The 18,828-nt window shown below is 49.6% G+C and overlaps 1 protein-coding gene across 3 annotated transcripts in view; it reads left to right on the top strand.

Annotated features, from left to right (window-relative positions):
* CTBP2 (C-terminal binding protein 2) overlaps positions 1–18,579 on the top strand; it is a 48,437-nt gene extending 29,858 nt beyond the window's left edge. For all 3 annotated transcript variants that reach the window (XM_009277951.1, XM_009277952.1, XM_009277953.1), the window contains 8 exons: positions 6,341–6,495; positions 7,819–7,963; positions 11,243–11,449; positions 13,251–13,465; positions 13,951–14,081; positions 14,923–15,050; positions 15,837–15,954; positions 17,667–18,579. In XM_009277951.1, the coding sequence (XP_009276226.1) occupies positions 6,341–6,495; positions 7,819–7,963; positions 11,243–11,449; positions 13,251–13,465; positions 13,951–14,081; positions 14,923–15,050; positions 15,837–15,954; positions 17,667–17,847 (1,280 nt within the window). In that variant the 3' untranslated portion in view covers positions 17,848–18,579. The remainder of the gene's footprint in view (positions 1–6,340; positions 6,496–7,818; positions 7,964–11,242; positions 11,450–13,250; positions 13,466–13,950; positions 14,082–14,922; positions 15,051–15,836; positions 15,955–17,666) is intronic.
* Positions 18,580–18,828: the final 249 nt, after the last annotated feature.

Below are 18,828 nucleotides of genomic sequence, written 5' to 3'. Positions count from 1 at the left end.
CTATCTGTGACCCACAGAGGTGGATTCTCAGAGGTTTCCCCTCCGTGCACCCCTGAAGCAGGATCAGTGCCAGTTTACAGCCCGCAAAGAGGGTGGCCCAGGGCTGCTGAGGAGTGGGGACTCCTGAGCCACCTCGGAAAGGCACTGCGGGACCCCGGCTTTCCGGCTTGTAAAGTGGGGCTGATGGCTGGGACAGTAAATCTGTGGAAAATTTGAAGTGCTCAACCAATGGCAATGTAAGTTCAAGAGAAAGATGTGCCTAAATCCCCTTGTCTTGTACTCAGAGACTGGATTTTAGAGAGGCTGACAGGTCTTTTGATGTTTATGTTACAAGTCAGTAGCAGCTTCGGTAATAAACCTTTGTTCTCCTTATTCTTGACCTCATCCTCTGATTCCAGGACTCTTCTGTGCATCCGGAAGCATCCGACAGGGTCAGCAGGACCCTTGCCTGGTAGAGTGCTGTGTGTGCCAATGAATTGCTGCCAGTTTCTCCTGGGTGTTTCCCTCGGACTGGCTCTGGGTGGTTCAGACCCCCCTGGTCTGCAGAGGGGAGGGATGATGCTGTTTGAACCAGCAGGATGGTGACAAAACGGTGATGGAAAACAACAGGTCTGTGCAGGCTAACCTTGTTGCTGACAGATTTCCCACATAATGCGTTTGTCCCAGGTAAAGCATAGTAGCCAGTACTACCGGTGCACCGGCAGTGCTCTGGTTCGGTTTTGGCTTCCATGGCTGAAAATCAGTTTGATGGATCCAAGGTATTTTGCAGAAACGCCACCTAGATCCCTCTGTTAACTAACTTGCACCGCTCTTTAGCCAGGGAATGGCAAGTAGTAAGATGCAGCACTAACAGTGTTAAACTGGGAGTGATTTTTTTTTCCTTATTTCTTGGATGAGGATTGTCTCTAGCTGTTGCTGCTGCTAGCCATGACGATGGCAACCAGAAAGAGAAAAAACCAACTGCTCCAAGCTGTGAGCCAGTGCATGCTCTGGAGACAGGGCATTGCACAGGTACGACCTGCCCTCCTTCACCATGTCCCACAGCAGCACTTCCCCATGCTCTGCAGGAGTCTGGGATTGGGATGATGATGATACGGGGCTGCTTTTACCTATTTGGGACAAACTGGGCAGGACCAGGAGATGGGCGTCTCCAAGAAGATGTGAATCCTTCCAGCAAGCGAGTGTCTTTTCTGATGCTGAAAACTGGTTGATTTACACATCAAGAGAGAATTTGGCCCTTCATTTCTGGGTGCTAGATGAGATCAGCGCAGCCTTGCTTTCCCCAGTGCTTTGTGTTTGTTTTCGTGGTGCTGCCGCTGCTGCTAAAGGCTATCAGCCTGTTTCTGGAGCCTCATTTAATATACTCCGCATGGAAAGGCATGTTTCATTTTTAAGTTTAAAAAAAACCACACACAAAAAAACCCAAACAAACATAAAACGCAGCATGGCACAGATTAAATCCATTTGAGACGACTTGAAAAAAACACTGTATGTGCAAGTCAATAGGAGGAGGGGAGTGGAAGGGGGGAAAAGCAACTGTGACATATACAAACCCTTTAGTGTGCATAGCATAAGATTTTTTGGCTGGCACTCACATGATTTTATTCAAGGGCTGGGAAAGAACTACGATTAGTTAAAAGCTTCGGCAAAGTCTGGAGGGAGTGCTCTGAAGAGTTGGGAGCCGCGCAGAGGTGACTGTAACTCCTCTCACAATTTCAGACTATTCTTCTGTGGCTCAGGACAAAAGCCTTTTCTTTTCCCTCCGTGTTCAAAGAGACATTTGTCTTGAGATGTTGCAGCTGTGGGCCGCGGGATTGCTTGTTTGAAGATACCCCCTCGTAGACGAAAGGAGAGGCAACGCACTGAAAAGTGGTAGTATTTTATCGTGTGTGGGTTCCCCTCCCTCCTCCTCCCTCCCTCCTCCTCCACTGCCATGTGTGGTTTTTAATAAGAAGAAGAATGTGGAGGCAACATTTTCCAGGCAAGGGGAAATTTCCTGTTTCTTTTCTGTTTGTTTAATAAAGTGTGTAGTTGACTGTAAAACTGTAGCTACTTTGTTGTGAACGGGTAATTCAGGCGAATGTCAGGATCGCTTCTTGATGCACTTTTATATACTGCAAGTGAACATGTTTAAAGCCTTTTTTTTTTTTAATGCTGCGTGGCTAGGCAACTGAGATTAGTAAGAATTAGGCAAATGGCTTCTGCTTTTGTTTCTGTGAGATACTACCAGCCGTCTTGCGGTCACACAAAGGCTGCCATTTAGCAGGGAGCGCTCCCTAATTCTCTTGGCAGGGGTGCCATTGGGATCGGATACAAGTGGGTGGCAAAGGGGAGGAGCAGCAGGAGAGGACAAGCAGGCTTTGTGTATTAAAAATGAAACAAAAGCACTTTATACGTGGGGCTGCGTGCAACAAGCGGCGCTGCCTGTGAGCCGGGGTGGAGTTTGGGTTCTCACTGTGACTGCAGAACCTTTCTTTTTTTTTTATTTTTTTTTTTTTCCATAAACCCTTCCTCCTCTCCCTCTTCCTTACCAAGTGCTTCCTGCAATGCTGGCGAGGGTCTGCGGGCAGCTGAAAACACCTAAAAAAATACATCTCGAACAATATTTACCACAACTTTGCAGGAACAGCTGGGGCTTTATCAGCAAAATCAGCTTCAGATGGCGGGGGAGCCACCAAATTTGTGAGGCTGTTGGGAGGGAGAGTTGATCCCACCCCAGTCCCAAGGAGAGCTTGTCCACTGCCTCCTGCCTGCACCACCCCGGCTTGCTCTGCTGCCTGCTGCCCACGCGTGGGGAGGCAGCGATGGGCTTGGTTTACACAGCATCGTACCCCTCGGTGGAGTGAGCCCGGTGGTTTTGTAACGTGTGGCAGAGCGAGAGGGTTAATGGCTGAGATGTTTTATCACAATTTAGGGGGGGAGTGTCTGGCTGTTTAATTACTTTCTGATCCGTGGCATACCTCGTTCTTAATGAAGCAGTTGCACGCAGAACAAATGTACTGTATGAGCTTGTTTAAAAAGAAAAGCGTACTGAGTTTAGCTTGGTTTTGTCAGCCCAAATGTTTTGGTTTGAATGTGTGTGTGCAGGAGGTAGGAACCAGGACAGTGAAGAATAGTTGCAGAGTGGTGGAGAGGCAACGAGAGAGGCAGGCAAGGAAAATATACCACGGTTTAAGTTGCAAACCTGCCAATGGTTTTTATTAAAACGTAATTTCCATACATTATACACTTCATCTCGTACTGATTTGCTTGAAAACTTTCATTGTCAAGCTGAAGTAAATTCCCTCATTGAAGCAGGAGAAATGAGAGACATTCCTCTGACTACCTCACAGTTTCCAGCCAGCATTCAACCTCGGCAACTGCACTTTTGTGTGCAGGCGAGGGTGACATGCCTAAGAAGCCTGTGTCATCATGCACAATTACATCCCTAATCCTGAGCAAAGACACAGATGCTGTTTCAAAAAAAAAGCTGTGTTTCGTTTGAGTTTCAAAGAAGCTTACGTAATGGCAGCATAATAAAACTGTTATTTTTGGGCTCGGATTAAATATCAAGGTTTCAGATAACCCGTGGTTTTGTCTTCCGTGATGTGCCATGCTCGCAGGAAGCCACCACCAGCCTCTGTTTGCCCACTGCCCTGCCTGAGGATGGTCCTGGTCCCCAGTGCGCACCGAGCTCTGAGCTCAGCTTGCCCAGACAGAGGCGTACAGCTGCACAGCACAGGGACAGTGCCAGTTGCCGCTGGGGCTGGGACCACCACAGCCACCTTGCCCCTGCATCAGATTCCTTTTTATTTACAGTTGCGGTGTGAGGCTGATAGGTGATGCTCTAAACCTTGGAGATCATACACGTTAGTAAGCGTTTAAGTCAGTGTTATAATTCACTCGCTTGTTAACCTGAGAAAATAATCTAGCTGCAGTATAGTGCTTCACGTAAGGATTGTGTAAGCGCTCTGAGATTTGTACATGTTTTTATTCTTGCTTATCTGCTTATGGCAAGCTTCTTTCGGTTATCCAAATCGTCTCAGCACTCTACCCTGCCTACTGACACAGTTGTACTTCCATCTGGATGAAATGCATGCAAACATAATGTATTACTTCCAGTACGTGCTAATGGAGATCTCGGTAGGAAAGATGGAGAGCAGGACCTATTCCAAAAACATTCACATATAATGCTGAAAATCTTCAGTCAGGTCTGCTGCTGGGTTGCTTGGTTCTTCATTTCTTAAAGCAGAGTCAATAAAACAGGAATGGAGAGCCATTAAACCTGCCTGTTTCCATGGGGTTAATTTTTCCCATGCAAAATAAATGTAACTATGTGCTACCCCGCGTTTTATACGCAGCAGCGAAGATCCCTCCCTGGGGCGATGCTCTTGGTGCTGGCGTGGTCTGGGAGGCATCGCTTTGGCCTGTAGCACCCGTGTCTGTCACATACACATCAGCTGGTGGAGATCTTGCTAATACGTTACCCAACAGCAATCTGGACAGAAAGGCACATTTAATTTTCCCTTAAAAAATGAAAAAAAGAAATCAGCTCTTCTCATGAGTTTCTTTCCTTCATTGCCATTTTTCTGGCACGTGAGGCTGCAGTGACACAATTCCTGGTGTTGACCGCAGTCCAGAGGGCTGGAGCGGTACCCAGCCCTGGGCGCAAGGGCTGGCGAAGGAGGCTCCTGCTCTTGGCTTTAGTCTGACTTACTCAAACAGAGCCACAGACAGTAGCATTTGTTCTGTAATACTCCATGTGAGATGTTTGACCCCTCAAAATACCCCAAAACAACTCCGCGGAGTTCCCTCAGCCAAGCCGCGTGCTTGTCCAGCTCACCAGCATCAGCAACTTCACTGCGAGTAAGTAGTGATACCTGTGATGTAGAGTGGCAGGGGAAAATGCTCTTACCCAGAAGTAGTGAAGGCATTTACTGTGTCTGTTAGCCCCTCAATAAAAGGATCACACACCCACTATGCTTAAAGGCGATACAGGTGTTGGTTGGTAGCCCTGGAAGGTTCTTGTGCAGAAAGGGGGTTTTGTAAGGAGAGGGGCTTCTCTGAGGCTGCTTGTGAGGGGGTTTGAAGGTTCGAACCCAAACCCTCCAGGCCTGGACATCTCATGGTGTGGCAGCAGAAATGAAACGCTGCTTTGTGCCCAGAACACCCGCTCCCCCCACCTACGCTTTTCCCAGAAACTGCCTGGGTAGCCGAAAAAGATAGCTGAGATATTTTGTACAGTCCTAATGTAATAAATTCCCTTACTGAGTACTAAAGGAAGGCGTAGAAATGTCTAAGTGACTTGTCCAAAAATGAACTGATTAATCCCCGGCAGAGCAATAAATAGGGTAGAAAAATCAGCCTTCTGCGGCCCTTGGTGGTGATTGTTCCTTTCCTCACCTCAGCCTGGAAAACGGGTCGTTGTGAAATGAGAAAAACGCAGCACAGCTGAACAGACTCCTGGATACAAGTATTTTCAAAGGAGCAGCCCATGGCTAGGTGTGTGTAAGTGTGAGAAGAGCAGTGTCCTGCACTGGCACAAGTGCGCTCACTGCCATGGCAGAGCGGGGTCTGAAGCCATTTCATCCTGTATATGCAGGTCCTTCACGCAGGCTCCAGCCACACATCCCAGAGCATCCCGCAGGATGCGGGGATAGACCGGGTTTGGTTTTACAAAGTAAGCTGAGCTTCGCCGTTCCCACCTTGAAGCCTTTTGGTAGTTGGTAATATAACAGATTATATGCCTGTGTGCTAAAGAGGTCTTCGGTGTCCTGCTCTTTCTGTGATTTTTCCAGTAATCCTTTTTTTTTTTGGTGGCTGTCTGTTTGGACCTTCTTTCTGAGGTGGTCAAAATGGTAGTCATTCCTTAAAAAAACAGATCAAGTACCAGTGTACATCTGCGGAACGAAATCCCGGCCCTCCTGCAGGAAGGGGAAAAAACCACTGGCTTGGGTTTCACTCCTAAGATGCTAAATAAAATGGTTGAAGAGGCCGGCAGCTCTGGCTTATGTGGTTTGGTTGAAATGTGTCCTGTGTCGGTGAGGATCGGCACAGTGGAGATACATCCCCATAAAGTCACAGGTGGCTGAAATGGGGTTGTCCATCCCTGTCCTGAAGCAAGTTTCGCTGGGTTTTCTCTCTGTCGGGGGCAAAACTGCAGCCATACTCCCAGAGGTAAAACTGGACCTTGTGCTAAACTTTGCATTGCATTGCCATCATCCCCCTAAATTTGTTGTGCAAGCTGAAACCATGTGCCGCTGCCCCTCACCCGACACAGGAACCGTGCGCAGGTACCACTGCTGCCGGGGGGACCTTCCTGCTGCCGCCGGTGCAAAAGCCGCGCTTCTTCTGCTTGCAGGTATTCGCCCTCAGATCATGAACGGCCCCATGCACCCCCGGCCCCTGGTGGCACTGCTGGACGGGAGGGACTGTACAGTGGAGATGCCCATTTTGAAGGACTTGGCGACGGTTGCATTCTGTGACGCACAATCAACTCAGGAGATTCACGAGAAGGTAACATGAGCTGTGAGGGCGCGGGTGGGCCGGGCCGGGGGCCGGTGTGCTCTGGCCTTCCTCTTCCAATTCTTCTTGAGAAAAAAGAGTACAAAGCTGCACTTTGAGACCATCAGCAGATAACATCAACAGAAGTTTCTGTAGATTAAAATTCAGTGAGGCCAGATGTTATTTTGGAAAAAAAAGTCACCTTATCTCTTAGCATCAGGTTTTTTGCATCAATATTATTAATGTTTCCCATTTTTTTGAAGTCCGCTTGCTCGGTGCAGCAGTAACAGCACTCTGCACCTCCCCAGGGTGCGGGGCAGTTGCTCTGGCTTTGCTAACACCATCCCACGCTGCAGCTGATGCGTCTCCTCTAGTGCGGGCTACACCTCAGCAGCTCATTTCTCCCCAGCAAGGAGTGGGTGAGGTTTGGGCAGCATGCAGGCAGATCCGTGCAGTGTGGATGGGTGTTTCTGCCTGGAAGCTCAACTAATTGTAAATACTTGTTTTAAAAGTATTCTTTGTGCACATTTAGATAACTCAAATGACGTTTGAACGGATCAGAAATCACTTCCAGGATCTGGGAAAGAGAACTACAAATAGCGTCAGTGCTGATCTTTGCAGTGCTTCAAATATTAAATGCGTGGGAAGGAGGATGGAGTTTTTTGTGAGGCATTGGTAGATGATAGATGAGCCAGTCTTGGAGAATTTAGATAGGTCTTGGGTTTCCAGAACACTGAGGTAGCTTATGGTAAGCACCAATGAAGGTTTGAATCTCCATTGAAGGGGACAGAGTACAGTCTTACATGACTGTACAACATCACACAGATCTTTTTAGATACTCTTGAAAACATACAGGAAAGGTTAATGTGAACAGTGTGACAGGTACTTATACTTCCAACATACAAAAGAAGGTCGAGGAGTTACAAGTGACACACAGTTGTGTTCAAAAATAATAGATACTGCCATAAAACCTAATTTGTTTTTAAAAGCAGAATTACTGCTGGTTGGAAGCAGAGGGATTAGCAGATAACCACCTGGAAAAGGGTCTGGGTGAGTGACAGGCTCAGTTTTCCTCTGCTTTGCCTCCCCGGACATAACATCATAATTTCCAGATATCCATCCAGTCTCTTCCCAAAGGGAATGGCCTCAGTGTTGGTGGGTCACACCCCTGTTAGTTTTGGTGACACCTGGAAGTGTCGGCTTGCACCGTGCCTGGGTCAGACAATAGGTCAGCGGTAAAAATGTGCAATTTACTGTGTAATATTCCTGATTCATGAGCTGCAGGCGTCCCCTCCAGGTGTCCTGGTGGCTCCTGACATCTCTGTTCTGTTCCAGGTATTAAATGAAGCTGTTGGGGCGATGATGTACCACACCATCACACTGACTCGAGAAGATCTAGAGAAGTTCAAGGCCTTACGGGTCATTGTTCGAATAGGCAGTGGCTACGACAACATTGACATCAAAGCTGCGGGGGAGCTTGGTAGGTCTCAGCTCTGCACCCCGATTCCCTCCTACATCCCTCCGAGTCTTTAAAATCAGCAGAAGTACCTGCTGCTTCCCAGGGGAGCATGCTGGCAAAGTGGAGTTGCAGGCAGGACACCCCAAAGGGGGATGATTCAACCCTTAAAATTACAGATGCAGTTTACATTTTTTGCATGTAGATAATATTATGACAAGAAAACTTGACCATGAAGTAAACAAAATGGTGCAGTTTTAGAAGGCAGCTTTTAGGGTCATACTATGTTAAAACTGCCCCATCCGAGCCCCTTGTTCCCACACTGTCCCGAGTTCCAGGTGCCCCCTTGTACTGACGGATATTGGTATGGCTGTTCTATTTCTGGCCCAGGAGAGTTGATCTAGCTTTAGGAAAATTGGAGGAAGGGTGTTTTATTATATTTTGTTAAGCAAGATCAGTCTCTTGATCTGATCTGGTTCTCGGAGTCATGCCTACACCGCTGGGAAGGCGACGTGTCGGACAGTGGGGCAGGAATTGTGCATTGGGTTGTTGCTGCCTCCTTTGCCATCCCATCAAAGGTGCCTCAGGAACTTGAAAAAGAGATTTACTGTAGGGTCATGTTATGTGGACTGCCAAAATACAGAGGGCCACATTTTCAGAAAGGAGCCCCTATGTCCAGCTATGGGATTTTTCTGCATGCCTGGGTTCGGGGGGCATGTGTAGGCTGCGTTGCATGGCTGTCAGGTGATGCTGGGGCCACCCGATTTCCATACTGGTTTGGATGGTCACAGAGACCTTTGGCAATCTGCACAACTGGGAGAGCTTAATTGTATCCGTGATTTTAGCAGCTGAGTTACAACCATTTTTGATCATCTGATCCCGAGGTTCAGTCTATCAAGCAGTCCTACAATAGTGTTTAGGATATCTTGTATTAAAGGTTATCTCTGGGGAAGTGAAGAATAACAGCCATTTCACGTGAGCCATTTTACAAGGATAATTGCGATAAGAGAGTTTCAAATAGTCATTCCTAAGAAAGCAATTCTCAATATAGTGAATTATTTTTTTCGAGAGGAGAGCAGTGTCTTCTCAACGTAATGGTTTCTTCATGTTTTTAACTCTTATTGTTATTATCCATTATAACAATGTTCTGAGGCTTTGAACATCAAGAAAGGAAAAATATAACGAATAAAGTAATGGGATGCTGCAGTATAATCCTTCTTTTTATACTTGGCAAATCGGGTGGCCAAATGATGTGGTTTCAAGTAGAAAATGTAATGACTACCCACAAATGTAGCGTAAAGTTTAATTGGTATTGCTTTCCATAAGGTAGTTTTTAAACTGTGCAGTCAATAAATGACCAGTGTCTAAAGACGGTGCCTGGCCATGCGGTGTCAGCTGCCTGTGCCTTGCTGGCCGGGCTGGCCAGGCTGGCTGGACCAGTTTTGACCCACTAGAAGACACCGCCAGAACAAGATACTGGTGTTGAACCATCTGCCGGGTATTTAACCCCCAGTGCCAGCAGCTCCTGCTCCTGGGGACACGACAATAAATAACAGCGTGAGAAGCTCGTGGGAAAGGCAGCCCGGTTTCATCCAGCTCTATAAGCAAGCGGTCCATCAGAAAAGGGACAAGTGCTGGCTTGGTGATGGGTTGGTGATGGGGACTCTCGGCGGAGCTGCAGGCCGATGAGGAGCACTGCCGGAGCTGCCCATTGTCCTCCAGCCTTCTTGTCTCTTCTCTTCCCCTGTGAGCAACCATGGCCTCTGCCTACAAATGTGCAGGAGCAGTTGCCTGATACTTAAATGTGTGGTCTTCTTGGAAAACCCTCCCTTCCCTTTCATTAAGGGCTTGGGCAGGCGGTCAGCGTGGTTTCTGGGCTGCACCCAAGTCCCCGAGGTAAATCAGAAGAAGTTCCCTCTGTGGAAGAGATGGGGAATGTAAAATGAGACAGCATCAGCTTTAGGAGCTTGCGGGGACCAGAGCATCGTGTCCCTGTCACCTGAAAGGGAGAGGAGGTGGACAGTGTTTTCAGGGGTTGGTTGGTGTTGGGTTTTTTCTCTCTGTAGGGTCAGTCAGTTGTCTCCCAGTTTCTGTAGGTCTTTCAAACAGCCACAGGGTGGGAAAAAGTTTTAAAAACAGAAAAACAGGTTCCTGTGAGCAGGGAGATTGGCAGGGGGATGGGAAACAGATTTTCAATTTTTAATCAGTGCCCCTCACAGTGGAAGGGGATTTTCTGAATATCTTATTCTGTCTTTATCTCCTACTTCTTCATGGTTTCTACTCAAAGGCCCCAGTCCAGTAAAGCACTTAAATACACATCCATCTTTAAACGTGTGTTTAAATCACATTGAATCCGGTAGGATATAAGCATGTGCTTAACTGCTCTGCTGAATAGACATGAAATGAAGTACACCCTTACATGTGTTACTGAGCCAGAGCCCGGACAGGGCAATGACTGGGGAGGCATTTTCTGTGAACTTAATACTTGCAGCTCCAAGCAGGGACACAGTGGTTTAAAATGAACCTTTTGTGGCAAAGGAACAAAAGGTCTGTTACTGAGACCCGCAGCGGGGCAGGCAGGGGTGTGCAGCAGTGGTGGTGCCGGGGTAGAAGAGCTGCTCCGGCGCAGCCGTGCCCCCTGCCCTTCCCAAATTTTGGGAAAGCCTCCAAATTTTGTGGCAGGAGCGATCGGTTCCTCCTGCAGGAGTGTGGGTGGGTGTTTGTGGCGTGGAGGCTTGCCAAGGGGTGTTTTGAATCGACTGTTCTGGCACTTGGTGGTGGAAGGAGAAGCTGGCCCTGCCACGCTGATCTGGTTTACCATCCTGCTCGAATGCACCAAATTATTGGCCCCTAAATAATTTAATGGTTGAACAGTCTTACTGGGGAGGAGTGACTTCTGCCAGTGCGATTTAAGTCACTTTTAAGGTAGATTAAACTAAACGAGAATAAGCCTTTCTATTGCAAAACAAACCTTTGCTGCTGGAGTTACTCCTGCGTAGCTCTTGTACTTGAAATCTGCACTTGTCCTTACTCCAGAGAGATGCCGAGGTGTAGGGGACCCCTGGGCATTACTGGTCACGGTAATGAGCTTTTTGCAGAGATTTCAGGCTGCTGTACGTAAACCGTGCACATCCTGGGAAAACATTACTCCAAATGCTTAACAAATGATGGGCTGGATGGGAGATGTGAGGGCGAAGGGCCAGGAGCCCCTCTGCTTTGCTGGGGGGCAGGGAGAGGTGGGGCGAGCAGCTGGAGCTGCTCCCCCCTGAGCCACGGTTGTGCTTTGTGGTGTTGCCTCTGCAGGGATCGCCGTCTGCAACATCCCCTCGGCTGCCGTGGAGGAGACGGCCGACTCCACCGTCTGCCACGTCCTCAACCTCTACCGGCGAAACACCTGGCTCTACCAGGCGCTGCGGGAAGGCACGCGGGTGCAGAGCGTGGAGCAGATCCGGGAGGTGGCCTCCGGTGCCGCCCGCATCAGGGGGGAGACGCTTGGCCTCATTGGCTTCGGTACGTTGGCAAAGGGCAGGCAGCCTGCGAATGGTGCATGGAGCGCTGCCAGCCCCATGTTCAGCCTTTGAGGAAGACTCAGCGCCACTTCACTGCCCTAGGAAGGACCTAAAATGAGCATTTTCAAACCCAGAACCACCACAGTTGATCAGTGTGAATCTTACACCGATTTTTCAGGGAAGGAGCTGTATTTTGTGAGCCTTGGCTGAGCCCTTGGAGGAGTGCTGGTGAAACCTGGCAGTGCCCCAGGAGGGACCATACCTGGTAGTGCTGCTGTCCTCTCCCAAAAAAACATGTCCCTGAGCCACAGCTACACCAACCCAGCTCTTTCTGAGCCATTCTGCCCGGCGCAGTGGCAGGGCTGTGTAAAACAAAGTTTGTCTTCAGTTCATCCGTAGCTATAGAGAGTTTCAGCATCAGAGGTAGCATCAGCACCTCTGCCGACAACCCTTTTGGATACCCCTTTTGGGAGCAAAGTCCAGCCATCACAAGATGGTTCAGGAGGTGCGTTCATGCAGCAGAAGCTCACGCGGCACACGGTGGCTGGACACAAGCAAAGTGGCAGAAACGCGAGCAGAAGAGATTTGGCGAGGTGCTGGTTTACAGAGCATGTCTGTCTGCTGGAGGGTGGCTCGGAGCCAGACCACAAATGTTGCAGCAGTATTTCCACTTGCTTTCTGTGCAGCAGCCATTTTCCCCACTTGCCTCATGCTGTTGTTTTGCAAAGCCCTAGGCTAGTTAGTGCAAAAAGCTGGCATAGAAACATGTTTACATGGGGAAACTGAGGCAAGGCGGATGGGTGAGGTTAGAGCAGGAGATACGGGTGAGCCCGGGTCTGCCTGGCAGGGCCAGGGTGAGGGCAGCAGTGCATGCCCGACTGTGTGCTCGCAGCTGGATGTCCATGCAGCCACCCAGCTGATGTCCCCCCGGTCAACCATGCATCTCTGGTGCACCAGAATGGCATCACATATGTGCATGCACAGGGGAACGTTGCTGTGTACCACTAACCAGGCACATGCTGGGCTGCTGCACTGCTGCTAGCTGAAAAAATTAACAGATAAATAAATAATTGAGGCTTGGCACACAGGGCACACGGAGCCTGCACAGCCCATGGCGGGGACGGGCGGGGGGGTCTCCAGCAATGCCACAGACATCCCATACTACAGCCAGCACAGCGGCTGTAGTAGTCCTTTGCTTCCAAGCCACGACAGTTGTCTTCGTCATGCCCAATTAACCAGTCGTACAGCAAGAGGCTGAAAAACCTATCACAAACAAGTTGCCTAAAAAAGGCGGTGCTTTTTTCTTTCCTTTTTTGGCTTTTCTTGGTAGACACAGCGCCACAGAGGATTGTTTCTCTGCAATGTCCAGAGCTGCACATTGGTGGGGCTGAGCCGCACGTTGGGCCTTCCCCACCAGACCTACATGGCTGTAGATGGTGCCACGTGTTCAAATAGCCGTGAGCCAGCAGGTGCCTAATGACCTCACTCTGCATTTTGTTCATTTGTTTAAAAAATCTTAACACAAGCATCTTGCATTTGCTAGAGCCAAGCACAGCCCTCCCTGTGCAAGGTGGCCTGGGTTTGCCCTCCAGCCAGCATCCCTTCAGGGGCTGTCCTGGGAGCCCAGGAGGTCCCAGGGGACCCCTGCGGCAGTCCCCAGGGGGGGGGGCGGGGGGGGCCCGCGGGGCCGCCCCGGGGGGGGGGGGGGGGGGGGGGGGGGTCAGGCCACAGGGTGGCTCAGCTGCTGGAGCCAGGCCAGTAGGAATCAGTTAAATTAACCCCTCTCTTTCCTTCGCACACAGGTCGCACTGCACAGGCGGTTGCGGTCCGAGCCAAGGCGTTCGGCTTCAACGTGATATTTTATGACCCATACCTGCAGGACGGGATAGAGAGGTCCCTGGGAGTCCAGCGGGTCTACACGCTCCAGGACCTGCTCTATCAGAGCGACTGTGTCTCATTGCACTGTAACCTTAACGAACATAACCACCACCTTATCAACGACTTCACGATTAAGCAGGTAATTTGCCTCATGCACACGACCGAGGAGAGTGCTCTGCTCTTCAGTGGGCAAACCCCAAGCGTCGGTGCTGGCCGTGGGTCCCTCTACAGTCATGGCCACAGCGAGCCAGTGCCTTAGTGCCTACAGGCTACCTCTGAAATAGCTGGTTGCACCCAACAGCCCATCTGTCTCCTCATGGTGTTTACCTGGAGGGGTAGTGTGCTACCAGGTAAGCAAGCCCTACGCCCGTGGTGTGGAGGTGACAGCGGGAGAGGGTTTTGTTTGCTGATACCAGCCAGAGCTGGGCTTTCCATAGAAAACCCACATGCACTGACTGAGATGGGGATTGCTCTGGGGCAGGAGCACGCAGCTGCTCAGCATGAAAAGCAAGGTGCAGTCCCAGCCGGAGGCACTCTGGGGTGCCTGCTGCTGCGTCAGGACAGGGTAGGACCGGGTCACTGCACTGAGCTCACTCTTATCTCTCTCTCCCCGGCCGCTGCCAGATGAGGCAGGGAGCGTTCCTGGTGAACACGGCGCGCGGGGGGCTGGTGGACGAGAAGGCCTTAACTCAAGCCCTGAAGGAGGGACGGATACGAGGGGCTGCGCTTGACGTGCACGAGTCTGAACCGTTTAGGTAAAGCTCTGGCTTTTTCTTGGGTTGCTGTTTGTAGCGGTGTGGCCAGGGGCTACACAACACCCACACGCTTTGTCATACAACGCCAGCACTGGGGACAGCCCTGCTGGTTTGAGAAAAGGCCCGGCACCTTGCAGCATCCATTGGGCATGGGGTGGCACCAGGGTTACAGGTGTTTGAAGGGACATTGGGAGCTTAGAACAAGCAATCAGCCTGTGTTTTTAAAAAAAAAAAAGCGCTCGCTAGTCCAAGAGAACAAATTTACTGTGTTGAGTGTTGGGCATTTTTGACCACAGGCTGCTGCTGCTAGCTGGGAAGGGGTTGGTTATAAGTGGGAGTGCAGCTCCTCTCACCACAGATTGGGGATGGGAGTAGTACTAGTAGGTTGCTTGTGCTTTCAGAAACAATTTTTAAAAAAAGAGTGTGCTCCTACAAAGGAGGAACCCCCATATCCACCCCCTCCCACCTTGTGCTGCGTGACCCGCAGCCTGTCCCTGCAGCCCCACGCTGCTGCAGAGACACCCCCAGGCGTTTATTCCTGTGGGAACATTATGAACAACCACCCAGTAGATTGGTTTTTCAGCCCTGTTGGCTCTTTTTTTGGTGCATTTTCAGTTTGTGCCCTGCACTGGACCCGTGCTTCCTCCCCCATGTTTCCGTGGCCATTTCAGGCTGGCAGGATGCTGTTGGGCTCCTTCTAGCCCAGGTGCCACAGGCAAGGGGCTGGGGGCCGAGGCATGCATACACAGAGGGCAGGCCACAAGCCTTTTGCCATTTGTAACATACTTTATTCTCTTTTTAAACATTGATTAATCTTTCTTTTTTTTCTCCTGGCTCCCAGTTTTGCTCAAGGCCCTCTGAAAGATGCTCCTAATTTAATCTGTACTCCGCACACCGCTTGGTACAGTGAGCAGGCGTCACTAGAGATGAGAGAAGCTGCTGCTACTGAAATACGGCGTGCGATCACAGGTACCCAGCCCCACGGGAAGCTGGGGTTAGCTCACGTGTGCACCTGGAATGTGAGCCAGGAGGGGTAGAGACAGAGCAGGAGACTGGGAAAGGTCTAACACCGATTTTCTTCCTAGCAAAAGAGCTGAGAAACCAAACTTTACTTTTCTGTCATGTGGGCATGTTTGTGCTTGGGTGGGGGTTTTTTGTGGGTTTTGTTGTTTGTTGGTTTTTTTTTTTTTTTAAATCAATGGGGCACTTGTGCAGCATGGCAAAGACTAATGTCCATGACCGGGAAGAAGAGGACAGTGAAGCAATAATTGCTGCCCCTTTTAATGGTGCTAACCCAAAAGATGGTGCAGACAATAGCCAACTGCATGCCAAAACCAAATCCCAAAGCAGTGAAGGCACCTGTGTCTAACTCTTGCGGTAACTGAGCTTGCTCCAAGATGATGGGCATGATACTCCAGCAAATGAGTGGTTCTCTTGTCCTAAAAATTGCCCCCCTTGTTAACCTGGATGGCATAGCTTCATGTCTGGCTAGCGCCTGCTTTGAAATCAGCATGCTCAAGGCAACAGCTTTTCTAAAGCAGAGAGTTGGGACTCAGGGTAGGAAACTGGTCTCCAACCCTGCACCTCAGGACAGCCAAAACGTCCTCCTGAAACAAGGGATACGGGATTTCTGTGCCTCCCACCACCACCTTTATACTAACAAATATAGTGAAATGGAAAAATTGCAGCTTATTAGTAGAGGGTGATAAAGCTAGGACTCGCCTGACACATACTTACCTTTATTACCAACTCCAGGGCGCATCCCAGAAAGCCTAAGAAACTGCGTGAATAAGGAATTCTTTGTCACAACAGCTCCGTGGTCAGTAATAGATCAGCAAGCAATTCATCCAGAGCTCAATGGTGCCACGTACAGGTAAGCCAGAGAAGAGGCCCATCGCAGCCCGCCGCGGCAGCCAGTTCCCCTGCAGAGGTAGGGTTTGGGGTTCCAGCTGTGAAGTGAGCATAAAAGCCCAAGCAACAACTTCTACATTGGCTCAGCCGGTGACTGTGCAGTCCCCCTCCTTGGGGACTAGTACTTACATCACTGGGATTACTAACGCTGCTTGATTTAACCACGGGTTTATAAAGCCTCCCATTTATGAAGCCTTCATTCTGGTGGGCCAGCAGTCACTTGCGTGGCATCTCCGTAAGTGCCAGGACCCACAGACCCCTAAACAAGCAGGACGTAACCTCTAAACTGAAGAAGCAATTGCAGTTTTGCTCTGCGCTTCTGTCCATTCACTGACTGCTTGGGCTGTGAGCCTGGCCCAGCTTGGGGGTTAATGAGCCAGGGTAAAAACTCCAAATACAGGTCTGTAGTCAGGTGGCCTAATTTCCACCTAAATCCCTGAGATTAGGGTTACTTATCGCTCCACTTTGGACAGCTCAAAGCATGCTGATAGGAGACATTAGGCATGAGGACTCAGCTGGAGCATGGGCAACCTTCAGCATCGCCAAAAATCAGGTCATGTTACAGGGCAGAGGTGGGCGGGAGTGCATCCCGCAGCAGAGCCCTTGAGAGGGCAAGGCCCCAAGCAATGCTTGTGCCATGGCCCTTGCACGCTTGCAGCTGCCTGCAGGTCACAGGCAGCAAAAGCTCACTTTGGCCAGCAGAACATGTAGACTGAAACACCCAAACCTGGTGAAAGCATCCCCCTCGGTCCTGCTCCTGACTGCTCTGAAGCACACGGGCAATGCCATTACCCTGGGGACAAGCCTTGGCTTCCCGGCTTAACCTCTGCAGGGTGCTTCATCCTTGCTAAACTCCTTGGGAGCCACAGCCCCTGTAAGCTGGCAGCTGAGGTCAGCTCACCACCTTCAGGGGCAGGTAAAGCCTCCCTTCCCCTCCTGGCTTCCCCTCTGCCTTTCCCTAAGGCGATGGCAGCAGCAGGGAGGTGCTTGTGGTTGGGGCCCTCAATCCCCACATGTTCAACAGATGGAGGGTTTTGGCCTCGCTGCCCCCACATCTCATCTTCTGTGTGGTCAGCTCAAGACATTCTCCTTTCTTCTCCTCATTCTCAGTTCTTGGAATACGTATAACTCACCCTGCTCTTAGAAAGGAAGATGGACCAGATCCAACCCTATTTTTCACCTGTGCTCTCTGGTTACATGAGGAAGATGCAGCTCACCTTCTGTAGAGGGAAAAATTATGAACGGGGTATAGGTGTAGAGGGAAAAATTATGAACGGGTTATAGGTGTTCAAAGGTATTCACACGCAGGGATAATTAAGTCAGCATGCTAGCGGTTGGCATTTCAGAGAGCATTCAAGATGATCCCTTACCCAATTTTTCAAAAGAGAAAGGCTTCCTTACGGTTCAGCCACCTGTTAGAAGGTACAGAACAAGACGCAGTCCCAGTATCGTAGTGGAGAACCCTTACCCAAGACACAGCAGCATTGGTTTAACATTTAACATTGAGCTATCCCATGTAATTTAAAAGAAAAACTGAACTCGGCTCTAGTAGAGAAGTGGAATCTCTTTCCTGCTCGTTTTCTCCATAGCCTCTGCAACAGCGGTTGGGTCATTTGCGCTGTCTGTGGCGAGCTCTGACATGACAAACCTGCCCCTCTCTCTCCCCTCTCCCAGGTATCCACCTGGGATGGTCAGCGTCGCACCGGGAGGAATACCAGCAGCTATGGAGGGCATCATTCCCGGAGGCATCCCTGTTACTCACAATCTTCCCACAGTGGCACATCCTTCCCAAGCGCCATCTCCTAACCAGCCCACAAAACACGGGGACAACAGGGAACATCCCAACGAGCAATAGCAGATAATTTAAAAATCATTCAATAAACTTGGGACCAAGAGACATTAGAAAAGAAGTTATACATGAACTAAAAAAAGAATTTGATACGAAATTTGTAATGTTGATTTTGGACAGACGCATCATTGATGTTCCAGTGTTAATGACAAAGTGATAGCAGTCAAGACTGGGGAGAAGCCCTGAAGAAGTCACCTGCTTACTGAAGCGCTGAAAACTAGGATGTGATACATTAATGATCAACTTCTGTTATTGTGTGTTAAGTTTCCTTCATCTGTGCATCAATCACATGAATAAAAATAGTTTTTTTTTTCCCCCTCAATTCCTTGGGAAGGACAGGGCTTCTGCACCTGTTTTCAAACCATTGCATTAAGCAATCCGTACAGAGTTAACATAGAAATGTAAGAGGAAACCATTATGTGGCTTCAGCCCTTTCCTTACTCTTGTATCTGGTTACCTCTTCTAACGGGAGGCATCAGTACTGGCTTAGAAGTGGAAGGAAAAAAAAAATAATCCTTTTTGCAGTCTCACAGGGCCAGTGACGTGTAACAGAAGTTCTCCTGCCAGGTTTAAGTTCTAGCCATTCCAGCTGGGATCCGTGGGATGGGGAGGGCAGAAAGGGCTCCTGGCAACGGCCGCTGCCCTCCCCGGCTAATGAAAAAACAAACCGCCAGTCTCTTCTCTGCCCAATACACTGAATAAAGTAGCTGTGCATTCACCTACGCCCTGCAATGATGCGTGACGTGTAACAGAAGTTCTCCTGCCAGGTTTAAGTTCTAGCCATTCCAGCTGGGATCCGTGGGATGGGGAGGGCAGAAAGGGCTCCTGGCAACGGCCGCTGCCCTCCCCGGCTAATGAAAAAACAAACCGCCAGTCTCTTCTCTGCCCAATACACTGAATAAAGTAGCTGTGCATTCACCTACGCCCTGCAATGATGCAAGAAAAAAAAAAAAGAAAGAAAAAAAGAAGAAAGTATTTTTCACACAC

This window comes from Aptenodytes forsteri, unplaced genomic scaffold, assembly GCF_000699145.1.
Source record: "Aptenodytes forsteri isolate BGI_AS27 unplaced genomic scaffold, ASM69914v1 Scaffold15, whole genome shotgun sequence".
In the NCBI taxonomy this organism is placed as follows: domain Eukaryota; kingdom Metazoa; phylum Chordata; class Aves; order Sphenisciformes; family Spheniscidae; genus Aptenodytes; species Aptenodytes forsteri.
The sequence above is the reverse complement of the archived record's forward strand: the minus strand, read 5'-3'. Positions and strand labels throughout refer to the sequence as shown.